We start from the raw sequence: 21,337 nt of genomic DNA, 5'->3' as shown, positions 1-21,337 counted from the left end.
AGTAAATCCCCCTGTCATCTGTAGCATCTAAAATCTGTGCATGCAATAGAGCTGCTGCTTTCCATTCTGTGCTCATGTCTTCATTTTTAACTTGCTGTTGAAGTTGGTGTAGCTCTTGTGCATGTACTACAGGTTTAGTGTTACACCCTTGATTAGTAAAACTCTTTATAGTAGGTTTTAAGCCAACAAATAGTGTAATGTTAATATTATGCTGTATGTTTATATGCATGTGTTATATACACCAAAATAACTCTTCATTCATTCAAAATGGAAAAGAAATGACATTCTCTTAGAAGGTGGGGAATTACACATTAAAATCATACATGGTGCCTCCCTTTCTCCTGTGGGGAAGGAGATGACTTGGGGATGTCAGTGTGCAGCAGCAGTGGGTCTGTCTGTGCTGGTGCCCTTTGTTCAGCCTGTCAGGATCAATACCAGGTTTATCTGTGTGCCCTGGGTGGGACAGGAGGCCCCCGCTGACCAGGGCAAGGCCAGTGTGGTGTTTGTCTCTACAGAGCGCGGGGAAATGGCCAGCCCCGCATCAGCCTCTGGAACCATCACAGAGCAGCTTTCTTTGGGAGCCCAAAGTGCCTCATTCCCAGGCTGGTGCTGCAGAGGACTGTGACAAAGGATATTCCAGTCCCTGTGCTGGCTGCAGCCACAGCGTGGATGGGGTGTGATGCACACAGGCCTTGTGGCCTAACAATCCAGAGCAGGTGGCTCTGGGCATGCAGGAGAGGAAGGCTTTCTGTGGGGTAGGATTCAGCCATTTAATGAAATAAATGGTCTTCTAAGGGCTGCTTTTCTGTTCTTTCAGAAGATGACATGAATAATTACATCAGTCGATACTACAACGAGCCCAGCAGTGGTGAGTGTTGCTTAAAAACACAAACGTGAGTGGTGCTTTTGCATTGCATTGAGTGCTGTAAACCAGGTGAGACTGAGCAGTGGTGTAGATGTGTCCTGGAGATGAAACCCACCACAGAGTCTTCTGGTTTGGTCCGGGGAAGTGCGTGCCAACAGTCGTTCTCTGAAAGTTGAAAGGCCCCAAGTTTGCTCTTGCTGATGGCACTCGGGATAGCTCAGAGATCTGGGAGGGGTTAATTCCCTGTAGCTGGGCTGTCCAGCTCACAGAGCAGTTCAAATGGATCTGAGAGTGAACAGTAGGGACAAAATAAATGAAGAGAAAAGAAGTGGGGAGACAGCTTAGCCCAGCACCACGCTGGGAACCTTTCAGAAAGGTTAAACTGAATGGTAGGAAACCTCAGCGGCTGGGCCTGACCCGAGGGCAGCCTTCAAATGGATGTTCCTGGCAGGCGTGCTGCTGGCAGGGGGCAGTTCCTGCCTGTGCTGGGGGCTCTACACAGCCCTGCTGGGCAGCACGGGGGGCTCTGCCCGTGCTGGGGGCTCTGCACAGCCCTGCTGGGCAGCACGGGGGGCTCTGCCCGTGCTGGGGGCTCTGCGCAGCCCTGCTGGGCAGCACGGGGGGCTCTGCCCGTGCTGGGGGCTCTGCACAGCCCTGCTGGGCAGCACGGGGGGCTCTGCCTGTGCTGGGGGCTCTGCCCGTGCTGGGCGCTCTGCACAGCCCTGCTGGGCAGCACGGGGGCTCTGCCTGTGCTGGGGGCTCTGCGCAGCCCCTGCCCAGCCCAGCCGGGGCTGGCCGTGCTCTGGCTGCCGGCACAGCAGGGCAGGGGGTGCTGAGGAAGGCAGGCTCTGACAGGTGCGGGTGTGCACAGCTCCCCTATGAATATAACATTTTGTATATATATTAAAAACGTGTGTGTGCGTAAATATAATGTGTTATAAGTGTATATTTCCACATGCACATCCCCATATACATATGCAGGGTTATAGGAAAGAAAACAATGTGTGTGTGCCTGCACATGCATGTACATGGAATATACACAAGGTATGTGTGTGTATATATACATATATATGCACTTATGTGTGTATATACATAAGTAGAATGTATTACATACTTTATATATTGTGTGCATACATAGTGAAATATGGGTATATATAGATATATTTCTCTATATAAGGTTATGCCTAGTATATATATAATGTATGTGGATGTATATAAATCTATACTGTATTGTATATATCCTTATTACATATCTATATACACACACACAAACCCAGATACATATACATGGATAAAGATGTAAGTAAACATACATGTTTGTACATGTATGTATATGATGTATGATATATGTCTCTCCAAACACACACATCAGCATATGGGTATTATGTAAGCAGATTTTTACACATGTGAAGGTATTTATATATAGGTAGATCTTTGTCTAAATATAAAGATGTGGGAAAGACTGTGTCTCTGTACATACTGAGATGTTTTATTAGAATGCATATATTAAATGTAGAAAGGAGTGTGAGAGATGGTCAGAATATATGTGTATATATTATAGAAATACATGTGTATATATTATAGGAATGAAAATATATCTCTGTATAATGTATTGTATATCTTTAATCCTGTATATACATGGAAATAGATTCATATGGAAGCGAGGCTACATAAATACTAACCAGAAGGGAGTGTGAGTGTCTGGTTGTAAACCCAGCTGGCATTCAGTGGGATCCAGGCAGGCTGGAGAGGGGGGCTCCTGAATCCTCCCAGCACTCAGCGGGGCCAAGGGGAAGCGCCTGGCCCTGTCCCCGTGTACTCCCCTGCACAAGCCCCGGCCAGGGATGGAGAGCAGCCCTGAGGACACGGACCTGGAGCTCCCTGCCCCGCCCAGCCCCACCCGCAGAGCTGGCCCCGCCAGGATCAGGATCAGGATCAGGATCAGCAGGACGTGCAGCTGCTGCGGCGAGTCCGGAGGAGGCCCCGGAGCTGCCCCGGGCCGGGCTGGCAGCGCTGAGGGGACGAGGCCCTGGCACAGCCCCGGGGCTGCCCCAGCCCTGGCAGTGCCCAGGGCCAGGCTGGACGGGGCTGAGCACCCTGGGATGCTGCAGGTGTCCCTGCCATGGCAGGGGTGGCACTGGGTGGCCTGGAAGGTCCCTCCCAGCCCAAACCCTTGGGTGACTCTGAGCTCAGGGATATTGTGTATCTACACTGGCGTTATGTACATGGGGGGACAGATGTGCTTGCTGAAGATGCTTCTGTGGATGTTCACAGATCAGGATGTGTGCATGTGAATATGGCTGCAGTATGTTCCTGTGCATTTAAAGATCTGTAAAGGCATTTGTGCATGTTTGTGTCTATAGATTTACATTTTATATGCATTACAAAACATGTGTGTGCATCTAGAGCTGTAATGTATTATGTATCTATAGCTACGTGCATACATGGAGAGCTGTGTACAGTGCAGAGATACATATATGTAGTCTGTACATAGTCCATATAAAGATACTTTAAGTGTCGCATATATGTGTGTATATATATGTCTATTCCGTATATATGGGGATAGACACATATTTATAGATGTGTGAGAGAAACTGTATATTCATATTTTATATTTCTTAGGTAATATAAATCAAGGGAGTGTGAATGGCTATGTACATATATTTTTAATATGTATCATATGTATGACATATAACATGGATCTAGCTCTGTCTGTGTACCATGTATATATATTATAAATTATATCCCCATATATATAAATTCCCCCATAGACACAGAGGGGAAAAAGTGTTTTTATATTTTATTTTTAAACATAATTATATATATTTTAGAAGTATCTATAAGACTGTCAGCATATACATCTCTTTTTAATCTATTTTATGCATGTTATTATGTGTATATCTCACATATGAAAAATATATACTTGTTTTTCTATAATTATGTAGGTACATGGAATTTTATATATAGGCTTATCCTACACCTGTGTGTGTATCAGTGAGGCTATTTATGCATATATATGCAGACAGATACAAGGACAGGTAAAGATCTGTGTACTACTTTAGTATTTTGTATATGTATAAAAATATGTAAAGATAGATATATAGATAGTGGGAGAGATATGTGTGGGTAGGCATGTGAGAGCCTGTTTAAATATGTATATGGTTTATATATTAGAAAGGACATGAGTATATATAGAGACATATGTATTATTATATAGAATATGTGTACATACTCTATATATTATGAAGGGGAAACATAGATACATGCATAGAGGCATTCCCTCTATAAATATGGATGGCTATGTATGAAGCTATGGATATGGGTATATAAAGTCTGTATGTGTGTGAGGGAGAAAACTTATGAATCCATAGACACATGAATTATATGGAGAGCTATTTAAAAAATGTACACACATGCATATAGAGGTATGAAGTATTGGTTTTATTCATGTCTGTCCTTCTACATACATCCCCTAGCTCTACAGCACTATATATAAAGATGTATTATTCTATACATAGGTGTAGGGTATGTAAAAAGGGAAAGGTGTGAGGGAGCATGTCTGTGCATATACATATATACATAATGTGTGTGTGTGTGTTCACATATAGCAATGGTGTATTTCATATTTGTATCCCTGTATATATACATTCCACACCTATCTACAAAGACAGGCATATGTGTGGGTCTCTGTGTAAGCATTACAGATATATACATTGTGTCTTGTATATGGGGCAGATATACACACATATTCCCCCATCTATATGGATAAGTGTACATATAGAATTGGGGGGGGGGAACACACTGGGGGGGACACCCTGTATATACCTATGTATTTTATATTGTGTGTGTGTGTAGAGACAGAGATACGTATACAGGTATATGGTACTGTTTATAGATGTATATCCCCATAATATACATTGAGAGACATTAAAAGGGGGAGGTAGTATAATTTTATATGGCTAATATGTATCATTGGTGTTATATATAATGTACTATGTATGTATATCCTTATAGCTGCAGTCCCTGTGTATGAACACACAAATTTATAGATGTCTATATGTATGTATGTACGTATACTTACATATGTGGGGATTTGTGTTCTATTTAAGGAGAGCAAAGGGAGTATTGTGTGTTCCATGTACACATTGCCTGTATGTCTACAGAATGATTGTGTGCAAGAGACTCGTGTGTGCATATATATATATATATATATATATATATATATATATATATATATATATATATATATATATATAATGAGCAGGTATATACAGGCATATTCTATTTATTTACAGATGTGTGTGTATATATACACCATCCCTTGATATCAACCCCCATTATACAAATAGCAATAAAGATACATCTAAATTCTCAAGTAAAGTTACAATGTATTTTTAATATATATTTGTATATAAATACATGCATCTTATAAATAAATACACACAGAGAGGTAGGATCTTTTTTATTTAGTAATGCATAATTCTATCTATTTAAGGGGTGGGTTATGTATTAGAGTGTATATGTGTATGTATTACATGTGTATGTGTGTGTAAAATATTCTGTATAGAGCTCATGTGTGCACGTATTGCCAGTATCTGCATGGAGACACCTAAGGCTGATGTGTATCAAAAAGGGAGAGGGGGAGCAGTCGCACGTGTGAGCAGTGTATCCTACAGAGCGTGTACGTGCAGGTATACAGGAGTGCAGCCCCGTTTGTGGGTTTCTCTCTGTGCCCCTGAACACCTGTGTCGGTCTCTGACCAGGTGTGTGTGTGTCCACACACATCTCCCTGGCTGTGGATAGGATGTGTCACATCTGTTACGTGTGACATGTGTGTCTCTGGGTGTGCAAGTGTAGCTGCAGTGAATGTCCCGATCTGTACATTGTCCCTGTGTGTGCACACGGTGACAAATCCGTGCAATTCTACACCAAGGTCAGGCAGTGCAGCTGCAGGTGACCATGGAGTTAAAGAGGGGCCTGCAGAGTGCAGCTGTGAAATGGCTGCACAGTCACCGGTACAATGTGTTGTTACGGGGCGCCATACACTGCAGCGTGTGTGCATGCATATGCAGTCTGTTCTGTGCACACACACTCCCCGTATCTGTATGGAGAAGTCTATGCAGGTATAGATTATATGGATTTAAACTGGGGCAGGCACATCTGTGTAGGTGCATATTCTATTACACATAGATGTATCTCTGTATGTATACATCCCCATAATAAACTTTGCTGTCTATAAAAGGGTGTTTGTATAGAATTTAAAACATGTATAAAGGTTGGAGGTGTCATGTAGAGCTACAGAGTTATACATGTGTTATATGTATATCTTACATTATTTGACACCCATGTTAGAGATATATTCTGTATATACATTCCAGATTTATATGTACACACCATAAGACATAAATAGGCATACACAAAGGAAAATATACATGTGTGTAATTGTATACATTCTATTTATAGAGTAACAATTACATTTTCAAAGGGAGAGAACAACTGTCCTGTAGCTAGTACATATATATGTTTTTATACATCTATGCATAGATATACACCCACAGACACACAGATATGTATGTAGCAAATGTACATATGTATGTATAGGTCTAATGTGTTACATATAGGGCTTGTATATAGATGTGCACAGATACAGCTCTTCCCCATATCTGTATGCTTAAATCTATACATAAATATTAGGTACGTATAAAATTAAGTGGGTGAGACTGTGTAGATACACCTGTTATACATGTATGTGTTTGCACATGTGTAGAGAGAGGTATGTGGTATTATATATTGATATGTATCTCTAGATCCCCATAACATACTTGGAAAGCTGTAAAAAGGTACATGTGTATGTGTGTGTATATATATATATATATATATATATATATATATATATATATATATATTTACATAGATGTACACATAAAAAGACTAAAAGGGGGAGGGGGTGTTCATGGTTCATGTATAGGTAAAATGTATTCTGTATATCATATCCCTCTAACTATGTTCCCCAGCCAAACACACACAGTGAGAAATCTATGTATTTATATTTAAAGGTGAGTATACTTGTGAGTGAAAGCACAGGTGTGTTCTATTTATAGATGATAATTCTATGTATTTAAAGGGAAGGCATGTATTATTAGTCTATATCTTGTATGTATGTGTACTGTATCACAGATGGATCTCCATATAGTCTAAAGATGTGTATATAAATAAAAAAATATAAATAAAATATGTCCATGAAGTTCTGGCATGGTCTGGCCAGGGAGGTGGTGGAGTCACCATCCATGGGTGTGTCTAACAAAGCCTGGATGTGGCACTGGGTGCCAGGGTTTAGTTGAGGTGTTGGGGCTGGGTGGACTCAAAGGTCTCTTCCAACCTGGTGATTCTGTGATAAGTAGCTATGTAAATACAGAGATGGGGTCATGTACAGATATCATCTCTTAAATATATTTCTAGCCAATAAATGTACATATACATACAGAGAAGTATGTACACGTTTATGTAGAAAGGCAGAGGGGTTGTATATATTTTATTTAGTGGTAGACAGCTGTCTGCCTTTCAAGGGGGCACTGTATCTTGTGTGTGTATTACAGAAGGTCTATGTACAATGTATTCTATATGGTGCTCATACAGACATCATTCCTCATCTCTGTATATAAAGGCCATGTGTATCTAAAATGGGGTGGGGAGGGGGTGAGAGCCTGCATCTCCATCTCTGCACCTGTGTATTGTATGAGATAAATGTGTGTGTGCTCGTGTATGTATATGCAGGTATGTGGCATGAGGTGTGGCTGTGTATCCCTGCCTATACAGCCCCAGTGTAGATACAGGAGATACAGAAAAGGCACGTGTGCATAATTTAAAGACTGTCTCAAGAGGAGGGGCTGTTAATGTTTAGGTATAAATGTATATCTGTATATCCTTGGGGGCACACATGTACACACCCACATACAGAAAAACAAATACAATTTTGGGGGGCATTGCATGCTGGTGTAGCAGTAGCTAATTCCAGGTGTTGAAGGGAGGGACTATGGACTGTAGATGCAGTTTCTGATGCGCACATACACACTAGCTGTATGACTAAACCTCTAGGTGTTGGTGTGTACACACACACACATACATAGGCATACAGTGTATCTCTATAAACAAACACACAGAGCTGGAGCTAGAGAAAAGGGCTGCATTGCTGAGCATATGTATATAATAGATACACACCTGCATGGATTAGAGGGGTCTGTGTGCGATGTGCGTGTCTCAGACGGCCTTGTGTCCATCACTGTAGGTACAGAGCGTTACACGTGAGCTCGCTCTAGCTCTGTACCCCTCTCAGCCTCTCCCCACACGGGCTCTCAGCCGCCTCTGTGCTCTGTCCCTGCAGACAGTGGAGTCCCCGAGGCCGCCATCTGTGTGGTGACCACGGCCGCCATCGACGTGCACCGGCCCAACATCTCCTCGGAGCTGTTCACGGTGGAGGTGCCGCTGCGCCTGGGCAGCACCGGGACCTCGGCCAGCCTCACGTCGGGCAGCGCCTCGCGCTCCACCGTCAGCTCGGGCACGCGGGGCTGCAGCGAGAGCAGCCAGACGCTGGGCTCGTCCCCGGACTGCAGCACGGCCTGCGAGGAGCCGCCCGCCACGGCCCGGCCCGAAGCGGCGCCCGCCCGGCAGCGCGCGGCCCAGGCCGTGGTGCAGGAGCTGCTCTCGTCCCTGTCGGAAGAAGCGTGCCTGGCGCAGAAGGGGCTGGATCCCGTCAACCTGAAGCTGCCCAGCCCGGCCGGCTCGGTGGGGGCCAGCCCCGACCTGGGCCACCGGCTCAGCGTCTACAGCCGCAGGAACCAGGAGAGTCTTGATGTCTTCCAGCTCAAGCCGCTCCTCGACTGCCCCCAGGGCGCCCCAATGATTGACGAGAAGTATGGGGCGCTCGGGCCCCCAGAGCCACGGCTGGGCAGGGTTCCCGAGGCATAGGGCCCGCCTGGGGGAACGGGGACTCCTGTGGGGGCACGCTCACCACGCTGGCCCATGACGCTGCCACCGCTGAGGTGGCAGTGCTGAAGACAACCCGTGGCATCTCCTGCAATGGCCACCAGCCTAGGATGAGGCCAGCATCGCCTCTGCTCCCCCAGTGTCTGTGGCACATGCTCTGCCACCAGCTCTGGGCCAGCTGGGACCTACAGTGGCCATCTAGGAACAATGGACCTTCCAGCAGCCTTAGGGCAGCATGGACCCATGGGGCCTGGAGGCACAGACTGTGCTGGGAACACCGTGGAACTTCCACCAGTCCAGGGCCAGCACGAGCCCCATAGTGCCGGGGGCAGGACAGAGCTGCTGGACAGCTTGGGCCCAGCCTGGCTCCCCAGGTGGACCCCCCAGCCTGACCCTGCCCAGGGGCTGAGCGTGACTCGGAGGGGTGTGGAGATGGGAATAAACGCTGACAAACACATGCAGCCTCCTGCCTTGTATCGCTCTTGCCTTCTTCTCTTACCTGCTTTCCGTGTCTTGCTTTCTTCCACCCCACCACTGCATGTGCCATGCAACTGACCACCAAAAAAACCCCAACACAAAAAACAATCATCCCAACACCGCAGTGACCGACCCCACCTCTCTCCAGTAAAATCCTTTATTTGCCCTTACTCCACAGTGCCGGGTCCCGTCACCAGCACTCACTTCTTCTTCAGGAGCTTCGTCATCTCTGGCACCGCCTGCAAACACCAGTGCCAGGGTAGTGCATGTTCCCCTCTGACCCCCACAAACTCACCCCGTGCAGTTCCCAGCCCTGCAATTACACTGCCCACCCAGCACAGCACTCCAGGCTCACAGCACTCCCCACTTCTCTCCTGCTGAATAAAGCCTCTTAATTATTTAAGAGAGCTACATTTCCATTAGGTGGAAATAATGCATTCGTACAAAATTTATTAAGGAAATTGTCTACACGGTGTTTCTTCAGAATGTGACTTTGTCTCAGGCTCACAAAGAGGCCCGTGCTCACCAGGAGCCAGCGGGCATTATTTCAGGAATGGCATTAAGTGCTGGCAGAGTTTCTGCCCATGCCTCCACAGAGCCACGACACTCCCACCACTCACACGTGTGGCCACACACAGGCGCTGGAACAGGGCTGGCTCGGAGCTCCAGAGGGAACTGCAAGCTCCTCCTGGGCATCAGTGAGGCAGCAAGCCCAGGCAGAAATAATCACACCTCCTGCCAGCTCTCTACTTCCAAACTTTATGAAGCTTAAAAATACATGCAAGCACCTGTGTGTGCTTATTTCCAAAATGGTTCAACCTCAGGAAACCAGAACTGAGGCAGGCTGGCTGTGACATCCCCCCACAACACAACCTGCTTGCAGGGATTGGATTTTAAGCGTGCAAATCATGACATCAGAAAGCAAATTTTTAAACAACAACAAACACCCTCACACAGACATCATTAACACTCATTGGATTATATTATGTGAACTCCTGTCAGCTCTCCCAAAGTTACCCTGCACATCAAGTTCAGCCTCACCTGAAACAAGTCTGCTACCAGTCCATAGTCTGCCACTTGGAAAATTGGAGCTTCTGGATCCTTGTTAATAGCAACAATGGTCTGCAAGCAAAGTTAAAGAATCATATGAATCTAGATATTGATCATCCTCTGGGGCTGGAATACAGGGCCAGGTCTTAGCCAGGAAATGGGCTATATTCTCTCCAAGCTCTCAGAAGCAGAAGATTTATCTGGGCATTTAATATTTTTCTATCTCAAAAACAAGCACCTCCTTCCCTCCACATACACCACAACACCCCTGAAAAGAAAAACAAACCCAAACCCTCCCTTCCCTGCTCATCATACACATCTCTGCTATCCTTCCCTGTTGAAAAGCCTAGAAAAAAATTACTACAAAGGATTATCTGCACATTCTAAGCTGCACCACTGCAGAACTAACCTGGAGGCAGCAGTTACAACAAGCACAATAAAGCCCTGCCCAAAGGCCTCTGTACTTACAATGGGACAGCATTTCGTTTGTCACACAGCAGAAAGCAGCACACAAATCCTAACACAATGATCCAGAAAATGTCTTGGTTTAAACCGTGCCCTACACTGAATCATCCTTAACTGCCTGTGACAGCTCCCAGCAAGATAAGCATGGGTGGGTGTCCTCATCCAAATCTGCCACAGGCTGGGGAGCACTCCGTAGAGGAAGGGAAAAGAATCCTGAAGCAAGCCCAGCAGCTCACAGAAGGAGCCTTACACCGAGAAGGGGCCTGGAGCACAGCACTGAGGCAGTGCCTGTCCCTCCACACCGCCAGTGGGAACAATGGTTCGGGGCAGCTGTGACCCAACAGGCAGCTGAGGCTCTTACTGCCACACCCAGGGAACCACACTCCCTCTGTCTGTTCTACTCCCTCCTCTGAAAGTCCAACAAAATTAATGGCTTGGGAAGCAGGGGCCTAGTGGCAGTAACTCAAACATTTACTGTGGTTTTAGGCCCCCAGAAATGTTATTTTTTTGGCCATTTGTCCCCTGAGAGTCCCTGTAGAGGACCCCACCACACATGCAAGCAGGCAGTACCCAGAGCACTGCACTGCTCTCTGGCCAGCTCATAGCCAAGGACGTGCAAGTGCTGCAGCAATGCTGCCCTTGAAATGTTCTCCCCAGAGCTCGACTCCTTTACAGAGTTTTACTTCAGTTACCCCTCTTTGCAAATGCAAGCCTCCCCAGACAAGCTGCAGTGCAGGGAGCAAAGCCAGGCTGTGATCCCTGAGGGTACTGGCCCATTAAAGCCTTTCTCCGACCCTTATGAGGCCCTGCCATTCCTTGCAGAACCATCCACAGGGGCTGATGCTGAAGCCCAGCCAAGGCCAGCACCACAGGGGCTGCCAGCTCTGTCCTTAGCACAAAAATAATTAACAAATTGCTCGCAAAAGCGTCTGAAGCTTTGGTTTGGCAGCTTAGTCCTTCCTCTGCCTCCTTTAGCTGAAGGAACTTCAATAAGATTGGGGTCCCTACCTCATTGCTAGCTCAGGTGAGCAGCAAAAGCACCACCCTGCTCACAACAGAACTTTGTGAGTTAAATCTCTGAGTAAGAAAAGACAGGGGAACTCTCATGAGGGAATTAGAAATAAGGAAAGAAAGCAACAACAATTCTTCAGGTCTCCTCAAAAGCTGCATTTTCTACCTTGCTGTAAAAGAACAAATAAATTATACATTTCACTTGGTAGAAAGCATCTGACTGCTTTGGAAAACGTATCCTGAAGTGTGCAAGTTCACAATGCCAGATAATTCAGAGTGCTGTGGGAGGACAGGGGACGCTCCAGAGAGCTCCCATGGCTGCAGAATTCTTTCTTTGGGAAAACTGGATCTTCCCCGTAACTAACCCACCTAAATGTTTTGTCTAAAAGGAAGGCAGAACACATTCCAAATACCAATAACTAAATCTGATTTTTACAACAGACACATTAGCTTACACTAAAAAAACTGAGATATGGGAGAAATTGAAGGGTTAAATAAGCATCTCATATCAACGAATTTCATCTGTCATTATCTGTTATAGCAGAATACCTCAAAATATCAAACACGCCTTTGGAAAAGCCATAAAAACAGAGGTTTTGCTGTTACAGTACAGGTTAACATCACTGCTCAGTGTTTTTGTAACAAAGGAAATTCTGGATCTTCAAGTCAGAGGTTGCCAGTGCTTCTGGCAGTCTTGACTGAGATAAGGTAGCAGATAAACACAAAGAGGTTCACATCAAGTCTTCTGCAGCTTCCAATACCCATTTCTCAGGCAGTGGCTGCTGCTCACCCCACCTGCCCATGTCCTCACTCAGCCAAGGGCACAGCTGCAGACTGAACTGCTCCAAACAAAGCCACCTGTGGCCCAGCAGTGCCAGAGGAGCCCAGGTGGCCGTGGCAGCAGTGCTGTGCCTGGACTCTCCCTCTGCTGCACTGCAAGCAGGAATGTGGCAGAAACTGTGACAATGCTTTTCACCAAAGCCCTTGGGAATGCACTGCCACAATTCCCACTTCTCAAGAGACACCTTCACCTCTGCCCATCACACACCCTTCATATCTTGAATTTTGGTTGTTTTTTCTCCACTGCATCAACTAATGCTAACACCACTCAGGTCTCTGCTTTTAGAAAGCTTATCATTTTCCACCCAAAACATTTATATATGAGAAAAAAAATGCTAAGAAAGCAGAGATCATCCTACCACAGGGACTGGTTTGTGAGGACAATTACCAGTCACAAACTCACTGGTCTGTCACTGGTTAAACACAAGAAACTACCTGAAAAGTTTTGCAACCCTCTTCCTCAGCTTTATAAACCATTCAAAATTGTGAAAATAGAAAAGAAAAACAAACACATAGCCTTTTTAAAAAATTACTGTGGGAGGCAGGACCTCCAGTTTTTGATGTTTGCCATTTGATAGTACCAATCAGCAGGTAACTCTGCTCCTCTTTTCAAACACTGCACTGTGGCCCAAACTGGCAATTCCAATTTTGGATTATTTGCTTTGGCAGCTAATGAGTTAAACCTTTTAAAGTTTTACTGCCGTTTTATTGCAGGTTTCCATTTGAATGGCTAAATGCAGGAATGTCAGAGACATCTTTTACTTTATGGAATAGTAAGTTCATAATTCAAATTGTGCATTGTTATGCATGAATTAATATGTCATAGTCTGGAATAAAGGCAAATGGAACTATTGTATAGAATTCAGGCATATGTGCTTTGGGTAGGGTTTTTTTAAACAAAGTCAATTAGCTGCTTCCACTGATCGCTCTGGGTTGTAGTGCAAAGGTTTTTCTACTGCATGAGATGTTTTGCCACAGTATCTTTTTTGCCAAAGAGTGTTTTAAAGCAGCAGGAAATACGAAAACCATCTAAAGCACTGATGCAAAAGCAAGGGAGTCAGCTCACTTCCTCAAAAATCTCTTCTAGTACATCCACCTTCACATACCTTGCTGTCTTTCATTCCAGCCAAGTGTTGGATTGCTCCAGATATTCCCACAGCAATGTAAAGTTCCTAGGAAAAAACAAGAGACAGACATTTTTGGTCCCCACAGCACAGTCTCACTACGCTCTCACAAACCTCAATCCAAATCAATTACATGCAGCAGTTTTTACATTACAGTCGTTTCCAATACTAAAGGCAGCTGATGGCTGGTTCCCTTCCCCACCTGGGGATGCAATGTGACTGCAAAAGGAGAATCCCAAAGGAGCGGCTAGCAAAGACAGATTAGGGGAAAAAAATAAAGTCTGCATCAAAAACACACAACATGCTCAGCTTAAGGCCAGGGCAATCCATGTTCTCCACGACCCTGGAGATTCCCAGTGCAAATACTAAGGAAGATAACCTACAGATGGATAATGCAGCTGCCTGAAGAGCAAAGCAAGGCTCTTCTTCCAAGCCCCTCAGAGCCTTTACCTAAGACAGAATGCTCAAAGCTGAAATTCGGGTGTTAGGCCTTTGACAGGTTCCCTTTAGAGCAGGGTAAACCTTTGAGGAACGCCAGAGGGCTGGTGCCCTGCACAGCTGCAGCTTGTGTTCCTCACCCCAGCCCTCCCGAAGCCTCCCTTCCCCACTCACTGCCCGCTCCCACACAGGATGGGTACAGAAGGCACACCAGCTACACCAACAGCTCTGCACTTTGGGGCTTCCAGCTTCACATCTCCAAAGAGTCTTACAGTCAAAAGAGATTGCAATTTATAGGTAAATAGATCTGTGTCAGCTCAGATGTTTTATTCACAGCTGAAAACTATTACTTCTCCTTGGGCTGAAAGTCATCCATTCTGTCATCTACCCAAAACCAAGGGTATTTCAGGGCCCGGACAGTTCTTCCAGTCAGAGCTGAATTCTTCAGCCAACTAATATCATTACAGAAGAAAACTAAGGAAAGTACTTTTCACCAACTCATTCAATCACAGAAAATTACCAGGTCAATTTAGTTAGGGGCTCATCTACCAAAAGCAGTCAAAAGGTGGTACTTCACACGTGCTTAGAAAAGACACAGCCACAAACACTAACATTTCTCTTTTAAAAATACCAAGGGTATTCCATATCTAAGAAAATATAAATCTAACTCAATAAATAATACTGGGGGGCCACAGGGAGGGTAAGAGGATCAAAATCAATCTTACCACTGTGCGGCTGAAACTGCATTACAGTTAAGTGGCTTTCAGCATGGCAGAGCCAAGCCCAGCTGTGGGACAGGCACAGAGCTACACAGGAAAGTGGCAAACAAAGGTGTTCAAACACAGACCCACAGAGGCTTCTGCCATACAGGCCTCAGTCATGACATCAATGAAAGAAAAAGATGCTTTCTGTTGTTTCTCCTACCACAGATTCTGCTCACTATGGTTTTGGTTTTGTTTTGTTTTGTTTTTTTTAATAGGAATAGATAAATGAAATTTATGAAGTTTTTCTGTAGTTTTATAAAAAAAACTCTCTAGTGTAAAAACTGAAGGGGAGGGGAAATAAAGCAGAAACAAAGTATTTCCTTCAAAAAGGCTTCCTTTGAAACATGGAATCTAGTCCATGTACTTCCACAAAACCACACAGCTGGTGAACACACTCAGAAACTCCTTGGCCTCAGCAGGCTTTTACCAAGTGGATTACTATTGGAGGTCAATCCATTTTAACCACAGCTGCAATGTAACCTAATACATCCACATTAGAGCTCATGGTAAGAATGCAATATTTTAATTAGACCAAATAAAAGAACAGATGTTACAGGAGAAATTATTCTAACATCATGCTGTCTTTAATACAAGCTCTTTTTAAAGACACATTACTGTAATTTGATTTTTTTTAGAGCAATTCATTAAGTGCCAGTCATCCAGACTACCAGATACTCTTATCAGTCTGCTTAACATTGTGAAGTTCAATCTTTGGAAAGAATCCAGCTAACCAGGAGCCAGATGCCTATGAATATATTCTATTAAAATATCTAGGAAAGACAAGGATGTTTCATTAAAAGGACATTTGTAAATCACCAGGCTTCTCTAAAAGCACTTATTATGCATCTAGGCCGTGGCCTTCTAGGTTATGTGCTTTTGGCTCCCTGGTTCAGACAAGTGGTCCTGTCAGTCAGCTCTAACCCTGACAGGAGATCACCTCAGCAATGTCTCGGAGAGAGCACACAGGACAGCAGGGTTCTTAGCAACACTTCGGTGCTGTCAAAGGGACAGGACTGCTTAAATCTCAGTTTTAATCTAATCTGCAGTTCAGTAGGAGGGACCCAAAGGAGCCACAATGTCTAAATGATAAAGCTTCAGGACTGTTCACTGCTGTCCTGAGGAGAATTCAACTGGTCATCCAGAGATGACATAAAGCATTGAGAAATTCAAATCCTTATTTATTTTCAGAATAGTAACCTTGTTTTGATGTTTTCCCTAAAATCAATAACTTCTGTCAGGCCTTTTGCTGAGTCCTGTCATTGCTGTGTCAGAGTTCCAAGTCCCAGGTCAGGACTGTAGCCCCAAGCCCTGTGAAGCAGAAAGGAGCTGGTACCCCAGGGCAGAGTCCCTTCCAGAGGGTGCTGGGCCATGGCAGCACAGAGGAGCACAGAGCAGCAGGCTCTGCACAGAGCTCTGGGTCCTTCAGAGCTCCTCTGGGCAGGACCCAGGCAAGGCACAGAGCAGATGAACTCGAGTCTGGGTCACAACTCTCAGGGGCCAGATATGGCTTTGCACCAACATCAAGTTCCAGCTTTTTGGAACCCTGGAAGTTGCTGTAATTACTGCTGCCAGGCAGCTGATCCACAGCCCCCAGTTACAGGCACTTACAGCAAAGTCCAGGACATGGAGCAGCATTTGTCAACTCCCTAGAGCTGGGCACAGGCAGATTTCCACTGAAGGGCTGCTGCCAGCACTGTGCCACACGAGAACAGGCAACAAAACAGCACACACATATTCCAGAGCAAAGGGTTCACAGCACTGTGAACAAATCAAGTGCCAAAAGCAACTGAAGTCAAGGAAGTAAACGTTTTGGTGGTATATGGACATGACATCAGCTCAGAAAATTGTCTTGGCTCTCAGTATCTTCAGTTCACACAGGAAGCACTGTACAAACATCACAGCCATGCCACAAATATTTTTATGAAGTTGCTGGCAGACATCAGCACAGGGAAAGGACACCAGAGAAGAGAGCTGATGGCAAGGAAAAGCAGTATGGAAGAGGGAACACACGGCACAGAACACTGAATGCACCAAACAGGCAAGACTCTGCAAAGGAGAGCACAAGGAGGCACCATGAGGAGGTACCAACACTCCAGATGTGCTGCTGGGAGGGCTCAGTACATCAGTAGTGGGCAGATGTGGAGGGGTTCACCAGCACCCACAAGGCTTCTCACAAGGGCCACAGCAGCAACCCAAGGTGTCTCTGCCAGCAAACTGGCACAGAGGCCGAGGGGCTTTCATTTGTCCTGCCACACGTCCTGCACAATGCTGGTGGCAGGCAGGACCCTGACAGACACCTCCAAGTTTATAAGCACAGACTTGCATCACAACCACCCTAAAAAACCCCCACAACTCCAACTCCCAAATTGATCCTATTCAAAGTCCAGATTCCAAATCAAAAATCCCCTTTCTCAGTTGCTAGTTAAAGTATTAATCTAGACTTATTTTTTTCCAACAGAAATGACTGTAGTATGTCTTAGAGTCATAACATGCTAATCATTAAAATGAAAAAAAAAAAATCCTCCTTGGCCATTCCCTAAACTCTATTTCTGCTTCAGACATACACAACTTATTCACTGGCAGACTTCACATGCACGAATCTGCACATCTGGCCCCAGAATCCATACAGCCAGTTACATGCTGTTTGGACAAATGCACAGGAGTGCTGTATGTGCATGATTGCAATTACCAAAATACCAATGCAGTTATTTTCCTCTCTTGCAATTATTTATAGAATAATTTGTGGCATATGATATTACTTCATTTATATTCATGAGAATATTTAAATATGCCTTAGGCTGCCTTGGGGCAGTTAAGGGACATTTGCTTAAGAGAACTACAAGAACAGTTTTATTTCAACTCCAGAGCCTTTGAATGATGCTGTGACAGCCCACAGGGCAGCCACAGGTGCCCCATAAGCTGAGGTAGCTCCTTTGCAAGCATGTTGTCAACTGCTATTGATTTTTATGACAATTTTTGAGTTATGCTGAAAAGCTCCAACACACACCAATTTATCATCCTACCAATGGCATGCTTTTAAACAGGCCAGTTTAATAAAGCCCTCTGGCATACACACTATTTTTAAAGGCAGCTCAGATATTTTATTTTCTTTGCAAGAGTGAAAGGACAATGAAATTAGAAAGAAATCTTTGTGATCAAAATTGCTTTGTACAAGAGATTCCTTCCAATTACAAGCGATTAGGCCAATAAAATATTTTCTGGCTTGACAGTAGTTCATGCCTATTACACTGTACATCACACACTTCTCCAGTATGTACAGCTTTGGTGCAGCTGAACCTGCTCTATCCAGGAAGCACACATCACTAAGCTAGAGCCCAATGCAGTTTCTTTTTCACTTTAAGAACCTTTGATCAGCCAAGCTGTGTAATTACTCTTAAGCGTGGCTAGGGTGTCTGCTGGAGTGCAGGGCCATACAGCATTTTTTTCCCCCTCTCTCCAGGGAAAAGCACATCAATTGCTTTCAGCTAAATGCACTCACATATGAATATTTTAGTACAATTTAATGTTTCTGCACCAACCCCAAAGGAGCAGAGCATCAATTTGTGAACATAGTTTTCTTGGAGTTAAAAGCTACACTGGATAATGCAGGATGAAAGGGGTTGTCAATCCTCAGCTTTTTAGCAAGTCAGAGAAAGACAGTCTGCAAATTCAGTCCCAGCTGCATACAAACAGCTCTCTAAAGTTTGCCACCATAAAGCTACTTTTCAACAACAGTGAATTATCAGAGGAGATATTCCAAAAACAATTTCCCAAGCACAGTTGGTTTTCCCAATGCTATTCCCATCTGCCACCCACCTAACAGCCCCAACCATTTATACCATGCAAAGTGCACCTGCCGGTCTGTTAATAACACCCACAAGCCTGATGTACAAATGACACATTCCTACAAAGCTGAAGAGAGCACAAATTATGTACCGTGCTTTTGAAGAGAGAAACTTTGCTATCTCAATATTCCCTTGTATGTGCAACAAATGAGGAAGTAATTAAGATCTTATCATTGATAGCAAAGAGTAGAACATCTTTTTAAGAAAGTAAAGTCCAGACAAGAGGAGTGACAATTCTCATGATGCCAAGGGAACTAATTAGTTTGTTCTGTTGTTAGTAATTTTAGGTAAGGGCCAGAGAACAAAAACAAAGAAAAATACTAGAATAATATATGCCTTGTTTCACTTTCCTTATGCTTCCTCACAAGAGAGTGAAGGGAAACAGCAGATAAGCTAATCTGAACAAGCAAAGGATCCCTAAGAAAATTATGGGAAGGAAGTAACACTCAAGGACAGTTAGCATTCACTTATTACAAAGAAATCGAAAATACAGGAATTATGTAAATGATGTGATACTGTGCCTCTCCCTACCTGCTCCTCCCAAAGAAAGATGACTACTACTAAGTGCTAAAAAGCCACTAAAGTACTGGGGGCACAGAAAGGATCCCATCAAGAATTTCAGCATTCTTACACAGCTTTGGTGCCTTTCAAATGAACCAATATCTCACTCCTCAGTGTCTCAACTGAAGCTGCACCTCTAACATGCCTCTTTTCCTCTCATTATTACTGTCAATTTCTGACAGTTGTAAATTGCCTCCCTTGTGAAGTTCCTTCAATCTCTTACAGCCAGAGAGATCCTCTAGCATGAAGCTGAAGCAATGAAGACAAGAAGTTTCCTCCTGGCCATCACATCAGACCTACACTGAGTTCCCCTCTACCTTGCCCACAGGAGGTTTCTCAGTGTGTGCACCTGCCTTCTGTGCAATTGTGTGACATTCTAGCACAACCATTTAATCCAGTGTCAATTCTTGCTACATCACATATTTCCTAACTTGTGCCTTCCTGAGTTTTCCACCTCAGTTTCTTGTCATCTATTAGTGTTTTGTACCCAATGTTGAAAGTAACAAGACAGCAGCAACTAAACACCTCAAAATAAAAAAATAAAATTAAACAAAGAAAGTAGTTTTGCCAGCTAGGAAATCCTACAGCAGAAACTAAGGCAGTTTTAGAGTTAGACCCTGAAAGAGCACCAATTTTAGAAGAGTGAAGATTTAAAATCTGAAGAGATTAAATGAGAAGGACACCTTTCAGGCAGCAGCTGATTCTTCACAAGGTCAGAGGATAACAATGTACACACACACTTGCCAAGACAAGCACCTCTCAGTGTCATTGAGGTTCTGGCTGTTTTCTGGGAACAAGAAGCTGAGTGTGAGATAATCCCAGTACAAGCCCACCTTCCTCCAAAAACTGAGGGAAGAATATAATTATTTAGAATAGGCTGCAAGGGAAAACCTAGGAAAGCATGGGAACAGTTTGGGCATTCAAAGACAGCTGCCTGGTGGCACTGCAGTGTAGGACCTCCCACCTGGATCATGGATGCTGCAGAAGAAGTGTCCAGGTGCCAGCCATCCCCAGCAGCCCTGGGAATGCACTTTTCACAGCCCAGCTGGCTCAGTCCCATCAGGAACCACCAGCCCCGCACACCTCCTCGCCAGCCTGAACTGCACAGGCACAGCAACCACAGAAGCCAGGAGAGGTTTAGAGCAGATGCTTTCCTTTTCTCACAAGTCAGAGTTTATTTTTTTGGTTGAATATCAGACAAACTGCACAAGTTCCTGAGGAAGATTACTGCTTTCCATGTTAGAAATCTTGGTCATTATGCCTTGGGTAAGGAAAGCTAATACTGAACTAATAAATAAAGCATTCATGTTCAATTTACAAGTTGTAAATAACTGAAAAAAAACCACTTTTTACTCTCTTTCTTTCTCCTCCACACCTGTTTTGTTCTTGTTTCTTTCTTTATGAACATAAGAGAAAGAACTGGGAAGATTTTACTCTGGAAAGTAACACCCCTGACTATTTGAAATTTCTTATCTAAAAATAGCAGTTACTCTGGGGTAATGGTGGCAGGCTTGATTTCTGTAAGAAATTTAGTATTTTCTAACTGGATATACTTAACTAATATTTAGTAGTAAGCACTAATAGGAAGGATATTTGTATCCAAAACCAGCTAATTTTAACATTCTTACAAGTGCTTTTTCCTTAAACAGAAAATACATACAATACTTAACCTGAGAATCAAATTTCATTTTTCTGCAGAACACCTGCATATAAGAAATAGTGGGAAAAACTGGCTTCTAATTGTAAAAAATATGCTAAAATGACTGTCACTGATTAAAGACACTGAATATAATGAATTGCTTTTTTTTAATTAGGAAGAAAACATTTTATATTTTAATATATCCACTTATGTCTAAAAATTTCCTTCCATCTCATCAAATAATACAAATCAGCCTTCTCTTTCATAAGACAGAA

General features: G+C 44.1%; 2 protein-coding genes across 8 annotated transcripts in view; one reads left to right on the top strand and one right to left on the bottom strand.

The window, feature by feature from the left end:
* TMEM266 (transmembrane protein 266) overlaps positions 1-9,309 on the top strand; it is an 84,053-nt gene extending 74,744 nt beyond the window's left edge. For 6 of the 7 annotated variants that reach the window (XM_038147643.1, XM_038147641.1, XM_038147638.1 and 3 more), the window contains exons 12-13: positions 818-868; positions 8,247-9,309. In XM_038147643.1, coding sequence (XP_038003571.1) covers positions 818-868; positions 8,247-8,830 — 635 coding nt within the window. In that variant the 3' untranslated portion in view covers positions 8,831-9,309. The remainder of the gene's footprint in view (positions 1-817; positions 869-8,246) is intronic. The other variant, XM_038147644.1, reaches the window with a different exon arrangement.
* A 157-nt stretch (positions 9,310-9,466) lies between these two features.
* The window catches only part of ETFA (electron transfer flavoprotein subunit alpha), a 29,309-nt gene continuing 17,438 nt past the window's right edge, over positions 9,467-21,337 (bottom strand). The window contains 3 exon segments of the mRNA XM_038147663.1: positions 9,467-9,564; positions 10,367-10,447; positions 13,798-13,863. Coding sequence (XP_038003591.1) covers positions 9,526-9,564; positions 10,367-10,447; positions 13,798-13,863 — 186 coding nt within the window. The 3' untranslated portion in view covers positions 9,467-9,525.

Source organism: Motacilla alba, chromosome 10 (genome assembly GCF_015832195.1).
Source record: "Motacilla alba alba isolate MOTALB_02 chromosome 10, Motacilla_alba_V1.0_pri, whole genome shotgun sequence".
Taxonomy (NCBI): Eukaryota; Metazoa; Chordata; class Aves; order Passeriformes; family Motacillidae; genus Motacilla; species Motacilla alba.
The sequence above is the reverse complement of the archived record's forward strand: the minus strand, read 5'-3'. Positions and strand labels throughout refer to the sequence as shown.